At 46.2% G+C, this 20,356-nt stretch overlaps 1 protein-coding gene across 1 annotated transcript; it reads right to left on the bottom strand.

The window, feature by feature from the left end:
* Positions 1-1,731: 1,731 nt before the first annotated feature.
* ccnb3 (cyclin B3) lies at positions 1,732-20,143 on the bottom strand. Its single transcript, XM_029748740.1, has 11 exons — positions 20,016-20,143; positions 19,054-19,189; positions 18,534-18,617; positions 17,248-17,360; positions 16,657-16,789; positions 12,902-13,093; positions 12,621-12,758; positions 12,291-12,446; positions 5,592-5,741; positions 5,064-5,194; positions 1,732-2,502 (listed from the first exon to the last, which is right to left on the bottom strand). The coding sequence occupies exons 2-11, from the start codon at positions 19,135-19,137 to the stop codon at positions 2,436-2,438; spliced, it is 1,248 nt and encodes a 415-aa protein (XP_029604600.1). The 5' UTR covers positions 19,138-19,189; positions 20,016-20,143; the 3' UTR covers positions 1,732-2,435.
* Between the last annotated feature and the right edge of the window lie 213 nt (positions 20,144-20,356).

Genomic DNA, 20,356 nt, shown 5'->3' with positions numbered 1-20,356 from the left:
GGACAATAAATGGCCGTTCTAAAATGTGCAGTTTTGTCAGACAACACAATGCCACAGATGTTTCAAATTTTGAGGGAGTGTGCAAAATGGCGTGCTGACTGCAAGAATGTTCACCAGTTGTTGCCGGAGAATTTGTTAATTTCTTTACCATAAGCTGCCTCCAACATCGTTTTAGAGAATTTGGCAGTACATCCAACCGGCCTCACAACCGCAGACCATGTGTAACCATGCCAACCCAGAACCTCCACATCCGTCTTCTTCACCTGCAGGATCGTCTGAGATCAGCCACCCGGACAGCTGATGAAACTGAGGAGTATTTCTGTCTGTAATAAAGCCCTTTTGTGGGGAAAAACTCATTCTGATTTGCCGGGCTTGGCTCCCCAGTGGGTGGGCCTATGCCCTCCCAGACCCACTCTTGGCTCCCCAGTGGGTGGGCCTATGCCCTCCCAGACCCACTCTTGGCTCCCCAGTGGGTGGGCCTATGCCCTCCCAGACCCACTCTTGGCTCCCCAGTCATGTCCATGAAATCCATAGATTAGGTCCTAATTCATTTATTTAAGTTGACTGATTTCCTTATAGGAACTGTAACTCAGTAAAATCGTGTTTTATATTTCTGTTCATTAATGTAGACAGTCGGACTCTGCAGAACTATTACAACCTGTTAAACTATGCTAGTCAGACAGCGCAATAAAAACAGCCAGGGACGATTCATTTTCATAGTCAGTTATCATCCTTCTGTTGTCAAAGTACAGGTGTAGAGATAGCAGGGAGAGCTTTGGGCCAGTGACGGTCACTGGTTGAGTCCCTGAGCAGGCAAGGTGGAAAAGTATTCCGTCCTGCCCTTGAGTTCAAGCCCAGCCAATCAGAATGAACAACTGCTCCCTGGATGCAGCCCGCCGCACCTCTCTGAATCAGAGGCATTGGGTTAAATGCATTCAGTTGTACCATTGACTAGGTGTCCCTAAAATTGTGAAGCTCCACTGCCACCTACTGGCCCAATGGGTGTACTATGTCCCGAAAAGGAAACAGAGGTCAGATGTCATGGTCCCTTGAAAGATCTCAATTACCTCCAAGTCCTCTCTCCTTCTCAAACCCCATTGGATGAGGTCAGAGTGGTGTCTGGCTTTCTCCACCAATGGGTTGAGGAGAGAGAACGAGGAGTACACAACTGAGCTCTCATTGATCCAAATATGGGAAGCATCTCAATTACATATCCTTGCTTCCTTCTCAAAACCCATTGGATGAAAAAGGGTCAGGAAGTGAGGAATCAAGGAAATGCATTTGAGAGTCCGGTGTTCCCACAGTAAACCAATCCCAGCTGTGCGTCTAGGGACAACTTTTATCCAGAGCCCACTGAATGGTGTGTTCTCAGTCAGCCTTAACACAATGCTTACCCCTCCATCATACAAGCCAATCCATTCAGCTTTACTTAAAAAATAAAATAAAAAGGGGCAATCTGCAGGTACCACATCCATTTAGACATGTACCGATTGATTGTCGAAGAAAAAAAACCTCAAATATATTTAATCTGTCATACCCCATCAGAACCCAAAATAAGCTTGTTTTTACAAAGTAAATAAACATCATGGCTGGTCGGCGTATGAATTTGAGTTATTACATTACTCCAGCCTTTAACTGAAACCGTAAACAAAAGCGATGTGATTTGTTGCAAGTTGCGATGGACTTCTCCATGCAAGTATCACACCTTAGAGTAAGGACTGAAAACCAACATGTTTTATAAACAATAAAACAGGATTTATTTAATTTTCAGAGGTCTGAGCCATTTAAAAATAGCATAACAGTAAAATCTTCTTTGTTCAAAATGTTAAAAGACTTTATACATGAGACACACTGTACAACATAAAATACATTTTGGGAGGCAGACAGACCTGGAGAGGTACCGAGTAGGATGCAGGCTTCTGTTCCAGCACCAGTCTAACACACCTGCTTCCGCTAATCAAGGTCCTGATGAGAGGCCGATTAGTAGAATAAAAGTGGTGTGTAAATTGGAGCAGGGCTGGAGCAAAACCTTGATAACTCCCGACAGACAGCCATCGTTTATACCGATAAAGAACACTGTTACCGTGGGTTACACAACATCAAATGGTCAATGATATTAACAGTAAATCAATTTACTTTTTTCCTCTCACTACACAAAAATACCTCTAACTTTCAGATTACCCTTCAAACACTTGTATAAAAAGTTTAAACATGTTTTTTTCTTAAAGTGTAAAAACAGATACAAAATACAACTTGAACAAGTAAAAAAAGCATTGCTGTTGAAAAAAATAAACAATTCTACGCTTGATTATAAAACAGAACAGATGCCATCCCTTCATTATAAAAATTAACAGTGATATATATAAATATTACAATATATATACAGCGTCTCCTTAGAATATGGACATATTCTCCCACCAACTAGTTTCTATGGGTCACTGCAACGCTCTCTCCAACACCTCCAGGTCCACCGTCGGAATTGTCGCGACTTCAAAGAAAACCCTGATGGCAAAGAAGAAGAAGTCTCCATTGACTAATCTCCCCCCCCACCACGTTGCCATGTGCTGTTACAATAGAAACCTACACAAATGCCGTCACCAGGTGTAGGCGTACGCTTTTAGTAGGAGTCAGCCCACTGCGGAACAATGGACACCAGCGCCACCATGGAAGTGACTGCAACAAGGTGTGGAAAGACCAGGGATGGCGGCCTGCCAATTGAACGTTGGCTCCTTGCACATCACCCCTCCGTCCACCTGGCTTGTCAATATCCACTGTGTGTCCATTCCATCACTTCTCCACCTCATTCATTACCTCCAGCACCAGAACAGTGTCTACATACGTAAAACCAGTGTTTCTATGGGGTAGGATTCAAAGAAAAACTGTGATATTCAAAAACCTGAAACAAGTTTAGTCAGAGGGATGCTATTTTCTTGCTCGTCACGAATCACTGTCTTTAAAAATATGTTTTACCTTTTGATGATGTCAGAAACAACTTGATTTTCTTTCTTCAATGTAAAAATGCACCATTTTAACATACAGTTGAAGTCAGAAGTTTACATAAACTTAGGTTGGAGTCATTAAAACTCATTTTTTTTCAACCACTCCACAAATTTCTTGTTAACAAACTAGTTTTGGCAAGTCGGTGAGGACATCTACTTTGTGCATGACACAAGTAAATTTTCCAACAATTGTTTACAGACAGATTATTTCACTTATAATTCACTGTATCACAATTCCAGTGGGTCAGAAGTTTACATACACTAAGTTGACCGAGCCTTTAAACAGCTTGGAAAATTCCAGAAAATGATGTCATGGCTTAAGAAGCTTCTGATTGAGTCAAATTATGTCAATTAGCCTATTGGAGGTGTACGTGTAGATGTATTTCAAGGCCTATCTTCAAACTCAGTGCCTCTTTGCTTGACATCATGGGAAAATCAAAAGAAAATCAGCCAAGACCTCAGAAAGAAAATTGTAGACCTCCACAAGTCTGGTTCATCCTTGGGAGCAATTTCCAAACGCCTGAAGGTACCACGTTCATCTGTACAAACAATAGTATGCAAGTATAAACACCATGGGACCATGCAGCCGTCATACCGCTCAGGAAGGAGACGCGCTCTGTCTCCTAGAGATTAATGTACTTTGGTGCGAAAATCAATCCCAGAACAACAGCAAAGGACCTTGTGAAGATGCTGGAGGAAACAGGTACAAAAGTATCTATGTCCACAGTAAAACGAGTCCTATAGCGACAACCTGAAAGGCCAATCAGCAAGGAGGAAGCAACTACTCCAAAACCACCATAAAAAAGCCAGACTACAGTTTGCAACTGCACATGGGGAAAAAGATCGTACTTTTTGGAGGAATGTCCTCTGGTCTGATGAAACAAAAATAGAAGTGTTTGGCCATAATGACTGTCCTGTTTGGAGGAAAAAGGGGGAGGCTTGCAAGCTGACCACCACCATCCCAACCGTGAAGCATGGGAGTGGCAGCATCATGTTGTGGGGGTGCTTTGCTGCAGGAGGGACTGGTGCACTTCACAAAATAGATGGCATCATGAGGCAGGAAAGTTATGTGGATATATTGAAGCAACATCAAGACAGTCAGGAAGTTAAAGATTGGTCGCAAATGGGTCTTCCAAATGGACAATGACCCCAAGCATACTTCCAAAGTTGTGTCAAAATGGCTTAAGGACAACAAAGTCAAGGTATTGGAGTAGCCATCACAAAGCCCTGACCTCAATCTCATAGATCATTTGTGGGCAGAACTGAAAAAGCGTGTGCGAGCAAGGAGGCCTACAAACCTGACTCAGTTACACTAGCTCTGTCAGGAGGAATGGGCCAAAATTCACCCAACTTATTGTGGGAAGCTTGTGGAAGGCTACCCAAAACATTTGACCCATGTTAAACAATTTAAAGGCAATGCTACCAAATACTAATTGAGTGTATAATACACTTCTGACCAACTGGGAATGTGGTGAAAGAAATAAAAGCTGAAATAAATCAATCATTCTCTCTACTAATATTCTGACATTTCACATTCTTAAAATAAAGTAGTGATCCTAACTGACCTAAAGACAGGGAATTTTTACAAGGATTAAATGTCAGGAATTGTGAAAAACTGAGTTTAAATGCATTTGGCTAAGGTGTATGTAAACTTCCGACTTCAACTGTATATAGACACTGGAAATGTGAGATAATGAACATTAGGTTGGAAAGCAGTCGTGACAGCGCCTCTTCCTCCTCAGGAGGTTAAAGGTTTGGCATGGGCCCTCAAATCCTCAACTGGGTAAGGACAAAATGTCATAATATACTCCAACTTCAACTACATTTGATTTGTGCTCCATGAACTTCTGTAGCCATTTTAGTTCCAAGTACAAACTACTTCAAACACAGCTCATATTTTTTGTATTTGACAAATGATTAAAAAGATATCTATCTATTGCATTTATGCAGTCACAATTCATACCTTATTTTGAACGTGAGCAAAGCCTGGGAGCTAAGGTTAAGCTGACGGACAGTACACTTACCTGTGAGTACTAGAATACCTAGTTTACACAGTACGCTTACTTGTGAGAGTACTTGCTCCGGACGGCCAGGAGTTTGTCGTCTGGCGGGGAGGTGAGCATGGAATGGAGCCTCCGGACAACAGGTACTAGCTCTGACACACCGTACCCAGAGTGGAAAACCAGGATGGGGGACTACAGGACAGAGGTGTGGGTGATTAAATACAGACTATGAAGTATTACCATGTACTCTGTACCAACTACGGGGGACTGGAGAGGGAGGAGGGGGACAGTAATAAGTCAGACAAGGCATTGAAAAACCAGGGTACGTTTTCAGACTATAACAGGTATCGGCTCATTGAGAATGGGATGTGTAATAAAGTCTTAGGGGGGGGGGGGGAGCAGAAAGTGGAGACAGAACGGCTCAGAAACACTGAGTGGACAAAACATTAGGAACACCTGATTTTTCCATTACAGACTGACCTGGTGAATCCAGGTGAAAGCTATGAACCCTTATTGATGTCACCTGTTAAATCCACTTCAATCAGTGTAGATGAGGAGGAAGTGTGTGTGTGTGTGTGTAGAAGCTCACCCATCCTCCCAGCTCCTTGGTGACTAGAGCCAGCAGCAGACAGGCTGAGGCCAGTAATGATCCTCTCTCTGGGACCAGATCCATCTCCTGAAGACTCAGCTCACACACATACCGGGCCAGGGTTAGAGTTTCCATACTGGCACTCACACACTGGAGAGAGAGAGAGAGAGAAGGAACACACACATACCAGGCCAGGGTTAGTTTCCATACTGGCACTCACACACACTGGAGACAGATGGCGAGAAAGAGACATGGAATACACACATGCTGCAGACAAGAGGATAAACATGCATAAGGGTTGCACATTTGGGGAATATTCAGAGGTGGAAACTTTCAGAGGGAATTAACAGAAATGTATGCAAATTAATATTAATACCATTTAAAATGTAGTTTTTTGCATTGGATATATTTATCATATGGAGACGAACATAAGACTGTTACAAATGATTAAATCCTTCCAATAGTTTTATTTAGATACAAATTAAACTTTAAATGAGTTGACTCTTCACATGGGATGATGTCACTGAACTACTAAAGTGAATATCCAATGATCCATCGCATCTCCCAAAAACATTTTCAACATACATCTGTAAAATGATAGTCTAGAAACTAAAGCTTTGGTTGTCTTCCTCTCATATCTTCTCCCTGGACCTCCTCAACGTCCACCTGTTGAACTTCAGACTCTGAGGCCTCATCTTCACTGTCCAACCTTGTTGAGGACGGCTCGTTGTCAGGCTCAAAAAGCCTCACATTTTCCCGGATGGCCACCAATTTTTCAACCCTTGTATTGGTCAGCCTGTTCCGCGCTTTGGTGTGTGTGTGTGTGTGTGTGTGTGTTTGTTCCCAAACAAGGACCAGTTGAGCTCTGAGGCGGCTGATGTTGGTGGGATTTGGAGGATGATGGAGGCAACGGGAAAAGAGCCTCAGATCCACAAAGTCCCTTCCCCCAGGTGGCTGATGAGATATGTTGGCACGACTACCATATTGCATCTCTATCCCAAAGCCCTTGCTTGGAAGTGTACTTCCCCAGACTGCCAAGAACCTTGCCCTCATCCAGACCAAGGTGGTGAGACACGGTAGTGATGACACCATAGGCCTTGTTGATCTCTGCACCAGACAGGATGCTCTTGCCAGCATACTTGGGGTCCAACATGTGCGCTGCGGCGTGTACGGGCTTCAGGCAGAAGTCTTCACCCTCTCTGATGCATTTCAGAACTGCAGTTTCCTCTGCTTGGAGCAACAGTGAGATGGGCAGGGCAGTACGGATTTCTCCTCTTACATCTGCAAGCAGAGTCTAAACATCAGACAGGATGGCATTGTCTCCCTCAATCTGTGCAATGGCAACGACAATAGGTTTCAGGAGTTTCAGGCTGCTTACCAGTCTCTCCCAAAATACATCTTCCAGGAGGATCCTGTTGATGGGGCTGTCCATATCAGCAGACTGTTAAATGGCCATTTCTTGGACTCCTTCCCCTCCAGGAGACTGTCAAACATGATGACAACACCACCCCAACGGGTGTTGCTGGGCAGCTTCAGTGGTGCTCTTATTCTTCTCACTTTGCTTTCAGACAGCCGTCAGCTCATCTGCAATGTAGAGACCGGTGTGTCTGTTGTCCCTTGTGTTTCTGCTCTTGTAGAATACTGGTTGAGGGGTGGAGATGATGTAGTTAATTATTGCTTGCCCACGAACATTCAACCACCCATCAGAGATGATTGCAATACAGTCTGCCTTCTCTATGATTTGCTTGACCTTCACTTGAACTCCAGCAAATGAGTAGATAAAGCATGTCTGGTTGGAGGGGTGTATGCTGGGTGAAAAACATTCAGAAATCTCTTCCAATACACATTGCCTGTGAGCATCAGAGGTGAACCAGTTGCATACACAGCTCGAGCAAGACATTCATCAGCATTTATCTGACTACGTTCCTCCATTGAGTCAAAAAAAACTTCTGATTCCAGGAGGACCATGCGCTGTTGTTATCGATAAGGTGTCTGATTCATCATTTTCACCTCAAATAGAAGTAGAGGGACTTTTGTCAGAGGTTGCTTGTTGTGAGCGCTGAGGAAACTTTATGCACTTGGCCAGATGATTCTACATCTTTGTTGTTGCATTCTTCACATATGATTTGGCGCAGTATTTGCAAACATACACAGCTTTTCCTTCTACATTAGCTGCAGTGAAACGTCTCCAAACATCAGATAGAAAACTGCCACGGGAACTGTAAAGATTAGAAGACAAAAAAAAATGTAAAAAATACAATTCCATGTACAGATAAATAGTTATATTAAACTACTCCTTTGTAAGATAAAAATGAAACATGTATGGAAACAGGTGAATTAACACTCAGTTAGAAAGCTCAAGCAAGCTAAAACCCACACGGTAGCAAAAACTAACTAGTAGAAATTGTTAACAAGTTATACAATTATTTAAATCACTGCTGTAGGGTACTATTTACTAGTTAACAAAAAGATCATGTCAAAATATATTCACCCCCACCCAGTATTGTAATCAAAACTTGGTGCAGAGCTGGGAGAGTAGACCCAGGCTACTACACCCTGTACAGTGACCCAGTCCAGATAAACATTACTGGTGAGTCTAAAACAGTTTTATGATAAATGGCTGCTATTTTATATAGATAGAAAGTAATCAAGGGTATAATATTTTGTCTGCTTCTTGAATCACAACAATTATAGCTACCTTGAAGCTGTGTACGTGCTGCTGTGCGGTTTGTTGCTAACCTTACTTTGCTACCTGCCAACTTTACGGTTTTTACTTTATAATTACTTATTATATTTGTAGTTTTTCCCCTCGCTTGACTTTTTTCATTCAACTTTTTCACAATGGACGCTTTGTCTGGACGTGGTTCGTCAGAACCTCCACCAGCCGAAGCTAAGTAATAACATTAATATGATGCCTTCTAATTACAGTCGCTGTACTCATAATATACAGGAGAACGAGCGCCTTATGGCAAGGATAGCTGTGCTGCAAGCCCAGCTTCAGACGCAATCGTCAGGCAAGGGTAATTTCAGTGTAGGAAAGGATGAAACAGCATCTGTGCCACCAGTAAGTACAGACAGTAGTATAAATTCCCTTTCACAGTCCCCGCAGCCAGACAACTTTCTCATGGCTTCTGGAAGGAAATGCTGTAGGAATGCTCAACCGGTGTCGCTCATTCAGCCGACAGAAACTTTCAACCGTTTCTCCCCATTAAGCAACGAGTCGGAGTCAGAGGCCGAGCCTTCTCTGGTCTCTACTCCTCCCGTTACGGGGTCTGAGACGCCGAAGCCTCCCACCATTAGCTCTGACAAATTGAAAACCCTAGACATTGGCAACTCAATTAGCCACAGTATTAGACTGAAAAGGAATCATCCAGCGATCACACACTGTTTACCAGGGGGCAGGGCTACCGACGTTAAGGCTAATCTGAAGACGGTGCTGGCTAAAGCTAAAACTGGCGAGTGTAGAGAGTATAGGGATATTGTTATCCACGTCGGCACCAACGATGTTAGGATGAAACAGTCAGAGGTCACCAAGTGCAACATAGCTTCAGTGTGTAAATCAGCTAGAAAGATGTGCCGGCATCGAGTAATTGTCTCTGGCCCCCTCCCAGTTAGGGGGAGGAGTGATGAGCTCTACAGCAGAGTCTCACAACTCAATCGCTGGTTGAAAACTGTTTTCTGCCCCTCCCAAAAGATAGAATTTGTAGATAATTGGGCCTCTTTCTGGGACTCACCCACAAACAGGACCAAGCCTGGCCTGTTGAGGAGTGACGGACTCCATCCTAGCTGGAGGGGTGCTCTCATCTTATCTACGAACATATACAGGGCTCTAACTCCTCTAGCTCCACAATGAGATAGGGTGCAGGCCAGGCAGCAGGCTGTTAGCCAGCCTGCCAGCTTAGTGGAGCCTGCCACTAGCACAGTCAGTGCAGTCAGCTCAACTATCCCCATTGAGACCGTGTCTGTGCCTCAATCTAGGTTGGACAAAACTTAACATGGCAGTGTTTGCCTTAGCAATCTCACTAGAATTAAGACCTCCTCCATTCCTGCCATTATTGAAAGAGATTGTGATATCTCACATCTCAAAATAGGACTACTTAATGTTAGATCCCTCACTTCCAAGGTAGTTACAGTCAATTAACTTATCATAATCTTGATGTGATTGGCCCGACTGAAACATGGCTTAAGCCTGATGAATTTACTGTGTTAAATGAGGCCTCACCTCCTGGTTACACTAGTGACCATATCCCCCACGAATCCCGCAAAGGCGGAGGTCTTGCTAACATTTACGATAGTAAATTTCAATTGACAAAAATGTACATTTTTGTCTTTTGATCTTCTAGTCATGAAATCTATGCAGCCTACTCAATCACTTTTTATAGCTACTGTTTACGGCCTCCTGGGCCATATACAGCGTTCCTCACTGAGTTCTCTGAATTCCAATCGGACCTTGTAGTCATGACAGATAATATTCTAATTTTTGGTGACTTTAATATTCACATGGAAAAGTCCACAGACTCACTCCAAAAGGATTTCGGAGCCATCATCGACTCAGTTGGTTTTGTCCAGCGTGTCTTCGGACCTACTCACTGCCACAGTCATACTCTGGACCTAGTTTTGTCCCGTGGAATAAATGTTGCGGATCTTAATGTTTTTCCTCATAATCCTGGACTATCAGACCACCCTTTTATTACGTTTGCAATCGCAACAAATAATCTGCTCAGACTCCAACCAAGGATCATCAAAAGCCGTGCTATAAAATCTCGGACAACCCAAAGATTCCTAGATGCCCTTCCAGATTCCCTCCACCTACCCAAGGACGTCAGAGTACAAAAATCAGTTAACCACCTAACTGAGGAAATCAATTTAACAGTTGTGCAATACCCTAGATGCAGTCGCACCCCTAAAAACAAATAACATTTGTCATAAGAAACTAGCTCTCTGGTTTACAGAAAATGCCTGAGCTCTGAAGCAAGCTTCCAGAAAATTGGAATGGACTTGGCGTTACACCAAACTGGAAGTCTTCCGACTAGCTTGGAAAGACAGTACCGTGCAGTATCGAAGAGCCCTCACTGCTGCTCAATCATCCTATTTTTCCAAATTAATTGAGGAAAATAAGAACAATCCGAAATGTCTTTTTGATACTGTCGCAAAGCTAACTAAAAAGCAGCATTCCTCAAGACAGGATGGCTTTCACTTCAGCAGTGATGAATTCGTGAACTTCTTTGAGGAAAAGATCATGATCATTAGAAAGAAAATTACGGACTCCTCTTTAAATCTGCGTATTCCTCCAAAGCGCAGTTGTCCATAGTCTGCACAACTCTGCCAGGAGATAGGATCAAGTGAAACACTCAAGTTTTTTAATACTACATCTCTTGATATAGTATTAAAAAATATATATGCACACCAAGCAGGAGGAAACACAAACCCTCACGTCCTTAGCCAAAGTGGGCCACCAGTACTTCCCACTCAGACAGCGCACCGTCCGACCGATGCCTGGATGACCAGAGGAGGGTGACGTGTGGACCCAATAGATCAGCCGGTCACGGACAACAGACGGAACGTACAGATGCCCAGCGGGACACTGGAGGGGAGTGGGCTCTGCACGTAGCGCCTGCTCAATGTCCGCGTCCAGCTCCCACACTACCGGCGCAACCAGGCAGGAGGCCGGGAGTATGGGGGTGGGATCCATGGGCCGCTCCTCTGTGTCATACAGCCGGGACAGTACGTCTGCCTGCACATTCTGGGAACCTGGTCTGTAAGAAAGGGTGAAAACAAAACGGACCAGAAAGCATGTAGTCCTTGGCTCAGACAGTGTAGTAGTGTGGGCTCAATAGCATCTCATTAGTATGCAAGATCGTGAGAATCAGCTGTACATGTGATGGAAGAATGCAGAGGGTTGCGATTCCATTGAATTGGGGATAGTTTAACCAAAATATGCCACAAGACCTAGAATTGCCTTGTGTATCCCACAAAAAAGGTTCATTGTTATAAGCTAACTTCTGATGAATTAAAGCAAAATTCCCAGGCTTAACTTCACATGGAAAATTTCTAGAAATTTACCGGAAGGTTTCTGACCCTTTGCAACCCTAAACATACATCCAACTCACAGGAGGTTGACAGCACCTTAATGGGGGAGGACGAGCTCATAGTCATGGCAACAAACTCAAACACATGGTTTCCATACGTTTGATGCCATTCCATTCTACATAGGCAGAGAGACACTCTCACACCCTATAGAAAGGGGTCTCACACACACGTGCAGGGTTTTTTCTGCATAGAAAAGTATTGGGCGGGCCGCCTATGACCAAACAGTGTGTAAGAAAAAGAAAAACACAGTAAACTAGAACCAGATATAAAGTATGGAGAAAATATAATGCCTGTTTAAATAAGATCTTTGAGCACTAACAATCAACATAATAAAAGCTAGATAGCCAGAATCTAAAACGTAAAACATTTTTGCATTCAGGGGTGTTTATGGCATGGGGCCCCCCATTCATTCTGTTATGTTTGATTCAATCACTCAAATAGCATAAAATGTGTCGATTTGCAGGAAATTTGCTTCGGAAACAGCGACATTTTGTCGCTGCGGTCAACAGGAGGGCCTCTAAATATGTTCAGTTGGCCATCGCACTATTGGCCACACCGCCGCCACACCCACCAGCGTAGCCTCATTTTGACCCAGGAAAAACCCTGTACCTTGGCATATCGCCTGAGGAAGCGGTAGGAGACGGGGATGTTGATGTCGAACCCCAGCGCCTGCAGGATGCTCGTCTCCATAGCAATAACCTCCTCCCTCTTGTACGCATCATCACAGACGTACAGGAAGTCGTCCACACAGGGCGGACAGCGCTCCTGACGGAGGGAGAGAGAAAGGATGGTGGGTTAAGAGAAAGAGTATTACACAAACGGAAAGAGGAGAGCCCAAATGAGAGGACAACACTAGTTTGGGCACAATGAGCCCGTCTCCCCTCCTACCGTTAACCGGAGAAGTGGACAGGTAGTGTGTGCACGCTCAATACCCCTCACCTCAAACTTGGATGCTATGAGCATGGCTGTAGAGCCTATAAGCTGTAGATTTTCTCTGTTGACCGGAGCAGTGGACAGGAAGTGGTCTATCACCTTCACAGCCAGGTACAGAGTCTCATGGTTCAGCTCAAAGTTCTCCTGGAAACACAGAGTAAACACACACTTTCTCCAGCACACAAAGAACCACAGTGTCTCATCTTCACTCCTAGTTTAATTGTCTTTACTACGGGCATACGGGCGTTGTAGTGTTACTATAGTAGCAAGTATAGTGGTTTCCGGACCTGCACCTCGACCAGCCAGTCCACCAGAATGGCCCTCATCCCAGCGTTCAGACTGGGCTGGATGGACATATAGTCACACAGGATGAACTTCTCCTCTCTGGCCTTGAGGTAGTCAAATATTTCCTTGGCGTACTGAGGAGTCAGAGTGGGGTCATCCTGGTGCTGGGTGTCTATATCAAACTCCTCAGGGATCTGAGAGGGGGGGGAAGGAGAGGGACAGAGGGAGGGGAAAGGAGAGGGACAGAGGGGAGGGGAAAGGAGAGGGACAGAGGGGAGGGGAGGGAAAGGAGAGGGACAGAGGGGAGGGGAGGGAAAGGAGAGGGACAGAGGGGAGGGGAGGGGAAAGGAGAGGGACAGAGGGGAGGGGAAAGGAGAGGGACAGAGGGAGGGGAGGGGAAAGGAGAGGGGCAGAGGAAAGGAGAGGGGCAGAGGGGAGGGGAAAGGAGAGGGGCAGAGGGAGGGGAAGGAGAGGGGCAGAGGGGAGGGGAAAGGAGAGGGGCAGAGGGGAGGGGAAAGGAGAGGGGCAGAGGGGAGGGGAAGGGAGAGGGACAGAGGGGAGGGGAAAGGAGAGGGGCAGAGGGGAGGGGAAAGGAGAGGGGCAGAGGGGAGGGGAAAGGAGAGGGGCAGAGGGGAGGGGAAAGGAGAGGGGCAGAGGGGAGGGGAAAGGAGAGGGGCAGAGGGGAGGGGAAAGGAGAGGGGCAGAGGGGAGGGGAAAGGAGAGGGGCAGAGGGGAGGGGAAAGGAGAGGGGCAGAGGGGAGGGGAAAGGAGAGGGGCAGAGGGGAGGGGAAAGGAGAGGGGCAGAGGGAGGGGAAGGAGAGGGGCAGAGGGAGGGGAAGGAGAGGGGCAGAGGGAGGGGAAGGAGAGGGGCAGAGGGAGGGGAAGGAGAGGGGCAGAGGGGAGGGGAAAGGAGAGGGGCAGAGGGGAGGGGAAGGGAGAGGGGCAGAGGGAGGGGAAAGGAGAGGGGCAGAGGGAGGGGAAGGAGAGGGGCAGAGGGGAGGGGAAAGGAGAGGGGCAGAGGGGAGGGGAAAGGAGAGGGGCAGAGGGGAGGGGAAAGGAGAGGGGCAGAGGGAGGGGAAGGAGAGGGGCAGAGGGGAGGGGAAAGGAGAGGGGCAGAGGGGAGGGGAAGGGAGAGGGGCAGAGGGGGGGGAAGGAGAGGGGCAGAGGGAGGGGAAGGAGAGGGGCAGAGGGGAGGGGAAAGGAGAGGGGCAGAGGGGAGGGGAAGGGAGAGGGGCAGAGGGGGGGGAAGGAGAGGGGCAGAGGGAGGGGAAGGAGAGGGACAGAGGGGAGGGGAAAGGAGAGGGACAGAGGGAGGGGAAAGGAGAGGGACCGAGGGGAGGGGAAAGGAGAGGGACCGAGGGAGGGGAGGGGAAGGAGAGGGACCGAGGGAGGGGAGGGGAAGGAGAGGGACCGAGGGAGGGGAGGGAGAGGGACAGAGGGAGGGGAAGGAGAGGGACAGAGGGGAGGTGAAAGGAGAGGGACAGAGGGAGGGAAAGGAGAGGGACAGAGGGGAGGGGAAGGAGAGGGACAGAGGGGAGGGGAAGGAGAGGGACAGAGGGGAGGGGAAGGAGAGGGACAGAGGGGAGGTGAAAGGAGAGGGACAGAGGGAGGGAAAGGAGAGGGACAGAGGGGAGGGGAAGGAGAGGGACAGAGGGGAGGTGAAAGGAGAGGGACAGAGGGGAGGTGAAAGGAGAGGGACAGAGGGAGGGGAAGGAGAGGGACCGAGGGAGGGGAAAGGAGAGGGACAGAGGGAAGGGGAAGGAGAGGGACAGAGGAAGGGGAAGGAGAGGGACCGAGGGAGGGGAAGGAGAGGGACCGAGGGAGGGGAAAGGAGAGGGACAGAGGGAGGGGAGGGGAAGGAGAGGGACAGAGGGGAGGGGAAGGAGAGGGACAGAGGAAGGGGAAGGAGAGGGACCGAGGGAGGGGAAGGAGAGGGACCGAGGGAGGGGAAAGGAGAGGGACAGAGGGAGGGGAAAGGAGAGGGACAGAGGGAGGGGAAAGGAGAGGGACAGAGGGAGGGGAAAGGAGAGGGACAGAGGGGAGGGGAAAGGAGAGGGACAGAGGGAGGGGAAGGAGAGGGACAGAGGGAGGGGAAAGGAGAGGGACAGAGGGAGGGGAAAGGAGAGGGACAGAGGGGAGGGGAAAGGAGAGGGACAGAGGGGAGGGGAAAGGAGAGGGACAGAGGGGAGGGAAAGGAGAGGGACAGAGGGAGGGGAAGGAGAGGGACAGAGGGAGGGGAAAGGAGAGGGACAGAGGGGAGGGGAAAGGAGAGGGACAGAGGGGAGGGGAAAGGAGAGGGACAGAGGGGAGGGGAAAGGAGAGGGACAGAGGGAGGGGAAGGAGAGGGACAGAGGGAGGGAAGAGTGATATTTAGGTACAGTACAAAACAGCTGTACAGAACAGTGCTAGACAATGCCAAAGTGAGTTCCATAGAACTATTCCTGACTGTCCCCATGTACAGTACCAGTCAAAAGGTTGGACCTACTCATTCCAGGGTTTATTTTTACTATTTTCTACATTGTAGAATAATAGTAGAGACAACACTATGAAATAACATATGGAATCATGTAGTAATCAAAAATATTTTTTAAAAAAAAGGGTTAAATCAAAATATATATTTTATATTCTTTAAAGTAGCCACCCTTTGCCTTGATGACAACTTTGCAGACTTGGCATTCTCTCAACCAGATTCATGAGGAATGCTTTTCCAACAGTCTTGAAGGAGTTCCCACATATGTTGAGCACTTGTTGGCTGCTTTTCCTTCACTCTGCAGTCCAACTCATCTCAAACCATCTCAACTGAGTTTAGGTCAGGTGATTGTGGAGGCCAGGTCATCTGATGCAGCACTCCATCACTCCAGTGATTGGTCAAATAGCCTGGAGGTGTGTTGGGTCATTGTTCTCTTTAAAAACAAATGATAGTCTCACTAAGCTCAAACCAGATGCGATGGCGATTTGCTGCAGAATACTGTGGTAGCCATGCTGGCTACGTGTGCCTTGAATTCTAAATAAGTCAGACAGCGTCACTAGCAAAGCACCCCCCACACCATCACACCTCCTCCTCCATGCTTCACGGTGGGAGCCACACATGCAGAGATCATCCGTTCACCTACTCTGCGTCTGACAAAGACACGACGGTTGGGGCGCATCAGACCAAAGGACAGGTTTCCACTGGTCTAATGTCCATTGCTCGTGTTCCTTGGCCCAAGCAAGTCTTCTTATTAGTGTCCTTTAGTAGTGGTTTCTTTGCAGCAATTCAACCATGAAGTCCGTTCTTAAAGTAATGGAATGTTGTTTCTCTCAGCTTATTTGAGCTGTTTGCCATAATGTGGACTTGGTCTTTTACCATCTTCTGTATACTCCCCCTACCTTGTAACACAAGTGACTGGCACAAACAGATTTGGAAGGAAATAAATTCCACAAATGACCTAGTAACAAGGCATACCTGTTAATTGAAATGCATTCCAGGTGACTACCTCATGAAGTTGGTTGAGAGAATGCCAAGAGTGTGCAAAGCTGTCAAGGCAAAAAGTGGCTACTTTCAAGAATCTCAAATATATTTTGATGGTTTAACACTTGTGGTTACTACACGACTTCCATGTGTTATTTCATAGTTTTTATGTCTTCACTATTATTCTACAATGTAGAAAACAGTAAAAATAAAGAAAAACCCTGGAATGAGAAGGTGTCCAAACTTTTGACTGGAACTGTAGATCCCGCTGATATGACAATAGTCTGTGGTGCTCCATTAGCCTACCTGTGGTCTCCGGAGATGGGGGGGCAACTCTCTAGGTGGAACAGCCTCCACCACCACAAGCTCTTCAGCTGGGGTCTCCTCCTCCCCCCTCTGGTTCTCCTCCTCCTGACTCTCTGAGCTCACCGATTCAGACCTGGAGAGGGGAACGGGTAGGAATAGGGTGAAGTGTTTAGATTTCACATTTTAGTCATTTAGCAGATGTTCTGATCCAGAGAAACAGTCTGTCTCTATATATAGCAGTCACTGCAAGCAAAACGTCCCTCAGTAAAAGGCAGAGAAAGTTAATGTTTTGATGTGGAATGTTATGAATCTATTGTATTGATGAACTCAAAAAGACGACAAACTCCTACCGTATGGCAATAAGAGATGAGTGATCAAGGACTTCAGTATCAGGATAGGCATATTTCATTGCCCCCATAACAAGCATCATAAACATATACAATTACTTCCCTTTATAATTTGGCCCCCCTTTCTCTATTCTCTCTCACCTTCACAGAAAAACAACTACAGCGTTGTTCACAGCCCATCAAACCTAACGACAGTACAGATGGAGAGAGGTGGTGGGGGGGTCTAGGAAAATGAGTGACTTACTTTGTAAGGTTGGCTTCATTCTTGTCTGACACAGTGGTGGTGGCCTTCTTCTTCTGCGTCTTCTTAAGGGAGTTCTTCTTGGTACCTGGAAGGCTGATGTGAACCTTGTGTGCCTGGAAGCCAAGGAGAGACCAGAGAGTTCAACGCCACAGTCTTTTGATAGTGTGCAGATGAGGCAGAATATTCCCTTGTTATAGATAGGCCTGTGTGTCATGTTACTCATTCGTTTGACACCAATCCCCTATTGGCATAATATTTTTATTGCCAAGACAGAACTTTTAAGTTCTTGTTTCTCAAGTTGAGATCTACCCCACCATACAACCAACTGCCAAACAAGACCGAAAGTCGGTTTCAGCGCCAGTCTGCAGTGAACACCAGCTCAAAACGCGGTGGAAGACTCTGGTAGAGAGTCACTCCCCGGGGGACCATTCAGACCCTGTTCTGTGGTGTATTCACTTCAAACCAAGACCGTAGAAAACACTTGCAAAAACTAGGAATGCACGATATAGCAAAAATCATATTGGGAATCGGACAATATTAGCTTAAAAAAATGCCAAAAATCGGCCCGATGTCTAGTTTAACTCCGATGTGCAAAACCGATGTCAAAGCTGACGTGCATCCCTATATAATGTAATGACACCAAGAATATAGTGCAACACAGCGTTCCTAACCTCGCCCACAATGTCTGCTGTGTGGATCGAGCAGTCAACAAGCCCAGCAGTCATTTGAAAGAGTAAGAACACTTCCGCGAGACAACTCAAAGGCAAAATCCATTCACGCCAGGATAATGGTATTCATTGCCCTTGACAATGAATTGTTCTGTCGTGGATGATGTTGGCTTTCGCCGACTGGTCGAGACCCGGTACACACTATTTTTCAGATGTTGCCCTACCGGAGTTACACAGTATAGTGAAATGTACATCTATGAGCACTGCTTTTAGCTTCACGACTGACATTTGGACCAGCGATGTCAGCCCCATGAACATGCTGAGTCTGACAGCACAGTGGGTCCACGAGGATTTCCTACTGAGGAAAGCCGTATTGCATGCTCAAGAATGTGCTGGTTCTCATACCGCATTGACACCTGCTCAACAAAACCCCACGGTCTGTGTCGGCAGTTAACTTGGAAAAGTACTCATGTTAGACATGAACAACAAAAACGTTTTGCAACGGAAAACAAGTTTGTTGGACAAATTCAGGTTAGTCCCTCCCAGTTGAAATAGGTTGTGTTTGTTCTAGTGAATACACCCCAGATAGACCGACTGAAAGAGAAGAGGCAGACTTACATTGGTGATGTCTACGAAGGCTGTCCTCTTCTTAGGGGCTCCTTGGGGAGAGGAGGACGACCTCTTGACCTGGGGGCCTTCCTCCTAAAACACAGAGCAATGTTATTTGATATGGAGCTATGCAATGAAGTGTGATAGCAAGACACCATTGAGGTTAGTTTAGTTCACGCAGGACCAGCGGTTTTATTGAGAGATAAGAGGGGTTAAGTTGACCAGCAGATATCAGACAGACTCAATTTCAAAAAGTTGTGGGGTATGCAATATGCCTTGGCAACACAGGCAAAAAAATTTTAACTAGCTTACCCCAATTGATGTACCTAGATATGCAATAAATATGTTGGCTGGTTAAAATCCTAGATACAGACCAACAATATAAAAATGAAAACCGTCAAAGGCAGAGCTGGCCAACGCTCCTCCTGGAGAGCTAGTAAGCAACTGGGTGGAGCAGGTTTTTGTTCCAGCACTACTAGAAAAACACCATCCCTTATCAACAGTGGGACGCTATTATTAGTCAAATTACCTGATTCTCCATCCCTTTGCCAAGTAATTTGGGTATTTTACTGCCAGCAGTAACATTTGGTTTCTTCCCCCTGGGAAAAGGCATGACTTCAGCTTGGAGTTTCACCAAATGGGTTCAGACAGTCAGTGGTTGTATCCTGCAAGAGAAAACATAAAATTGGCATGCGCAAAAAAAAAAAAATGATGTGAAGGCCTGTTTCTGTGATCTTCAAAGCATAATAGCTTGTTAACTGGAGTTGAGGGAGCCGAGATCGCCTCTGACTCCCAGGATCCTTCAATTCCAAGTCCCTTTAACCAGCTGTGCAAACGTTGTCAAAACACGTTCGTTACGCACCAAAATATGGAGTTTCGCAGTGCAACTATCGTCATTAATGCCGTTCCGCACCGTATGTACCTCACCAAAAAATCTGAAAATAAAAATCAATAAAAAAAATAATCATATTCCTTCCGGATACTGTACTGCTGGATCAGCCGACCTGTGGGCGGCGGTAATGAGTGATTGATTATATTGGAGGTCCAGAAGGTGGATTTGGGTATGTGCACTTCGTCAAAAACAAATAACTTTGATTTAAACTTTTTTTTTTACCATACATACCGTGCACAACGGCAGTAATTACGATAGTTACTCTGCGAAACTCCATATTCTGAAGCGTACTGTAACGTTACCGATCGTATTTTGACCTTATAAAGCTTGCAGAGCAGGTTAATGGGACTTTGAATAGAAGGACCCTGGGCTTCAGATAAAATCTCGCCTCCTCACACCCAGATACTGGTTCAAAAGGCAATATGTTGGCATCACAAGCAGAAAACGTAAATTGTGTAGAAGGATCTAACGTTAGTCAGCCTACTGCGCAAAGAGTCCTGCACCCGACCACACGTGAATTGGACTGGCATGATTTCGAAAAAGGTAGCACGCTATCTAGTGACAAAACTAGCTTCTCCGTCAATGAAACAACATCTTACCTTATCGTCTTTTCCGTGCTGTCAAAATTGGTTGCAAAAGTTTCCGAGCGAAAAATACAACATTCAACACGGGTCGAGGCGGTGAGCTAAAACACACTTGTAAGCAAAACCTTTGTCCAAACACCGTGCGGTCGGTGCTGATTGGTTGAAATTCGTCGATAGTTCGCCTATCAGCGCTCTGCTACGATGCCGTTGTTAGGGGGCGGAGTCTTTAGAATTTTCAAACTTCTTAGCAACCAATGGGAGCTCGTTGGTGTTTGCTGACGTTGATGCGTTTTTCACAGGAAGTGTTGTAGTTGTGGTCTTTCTTTCAGAAGACCTAAAAAAATAACAGTTTCTGG

This window comes from Salmo trutta, unplaced genomic scaffold, assembly GCF_901001165.1.
Source record: "Salmo trutta unplaced genomic scaffold, fSalTru1.1, whole genome shotgun sequence".
In the NCBI taxonomy this organism is placed as follows: Eukaryota; Metazoa; Chordata; class Actinopteri; order Salmoniformes; family Salmonidae; genus Salmo; species Salmo trutta.
This window is presented reverse-complemented; position numbering and strand designations above follow the sequence as displayed.

Coding starts and splice junctions, on each gene's coding strand:
- ccnb3 (XM_029748740.1), bottom strand. CDS start 19,137: ATGCCTTTTCCCAGGGGGAAGAAACCAAATGTTACTGCTGGCAGTAAA. Junction 17,361..18,533: donor CCTTCGTAGACATCACCAAT/GTAAGTCTGCCT, acceptor CTTGGCTTCCAG/GCACACAAGGTTCACATCAG. Junction 5,195..5,591: donor CCAAGGAGCTGGGAGGATGG/GTGAGCTTCTAC, acceptor TCTGTCCTGTAG/TCCCCCATCCTGGTTTTCCA.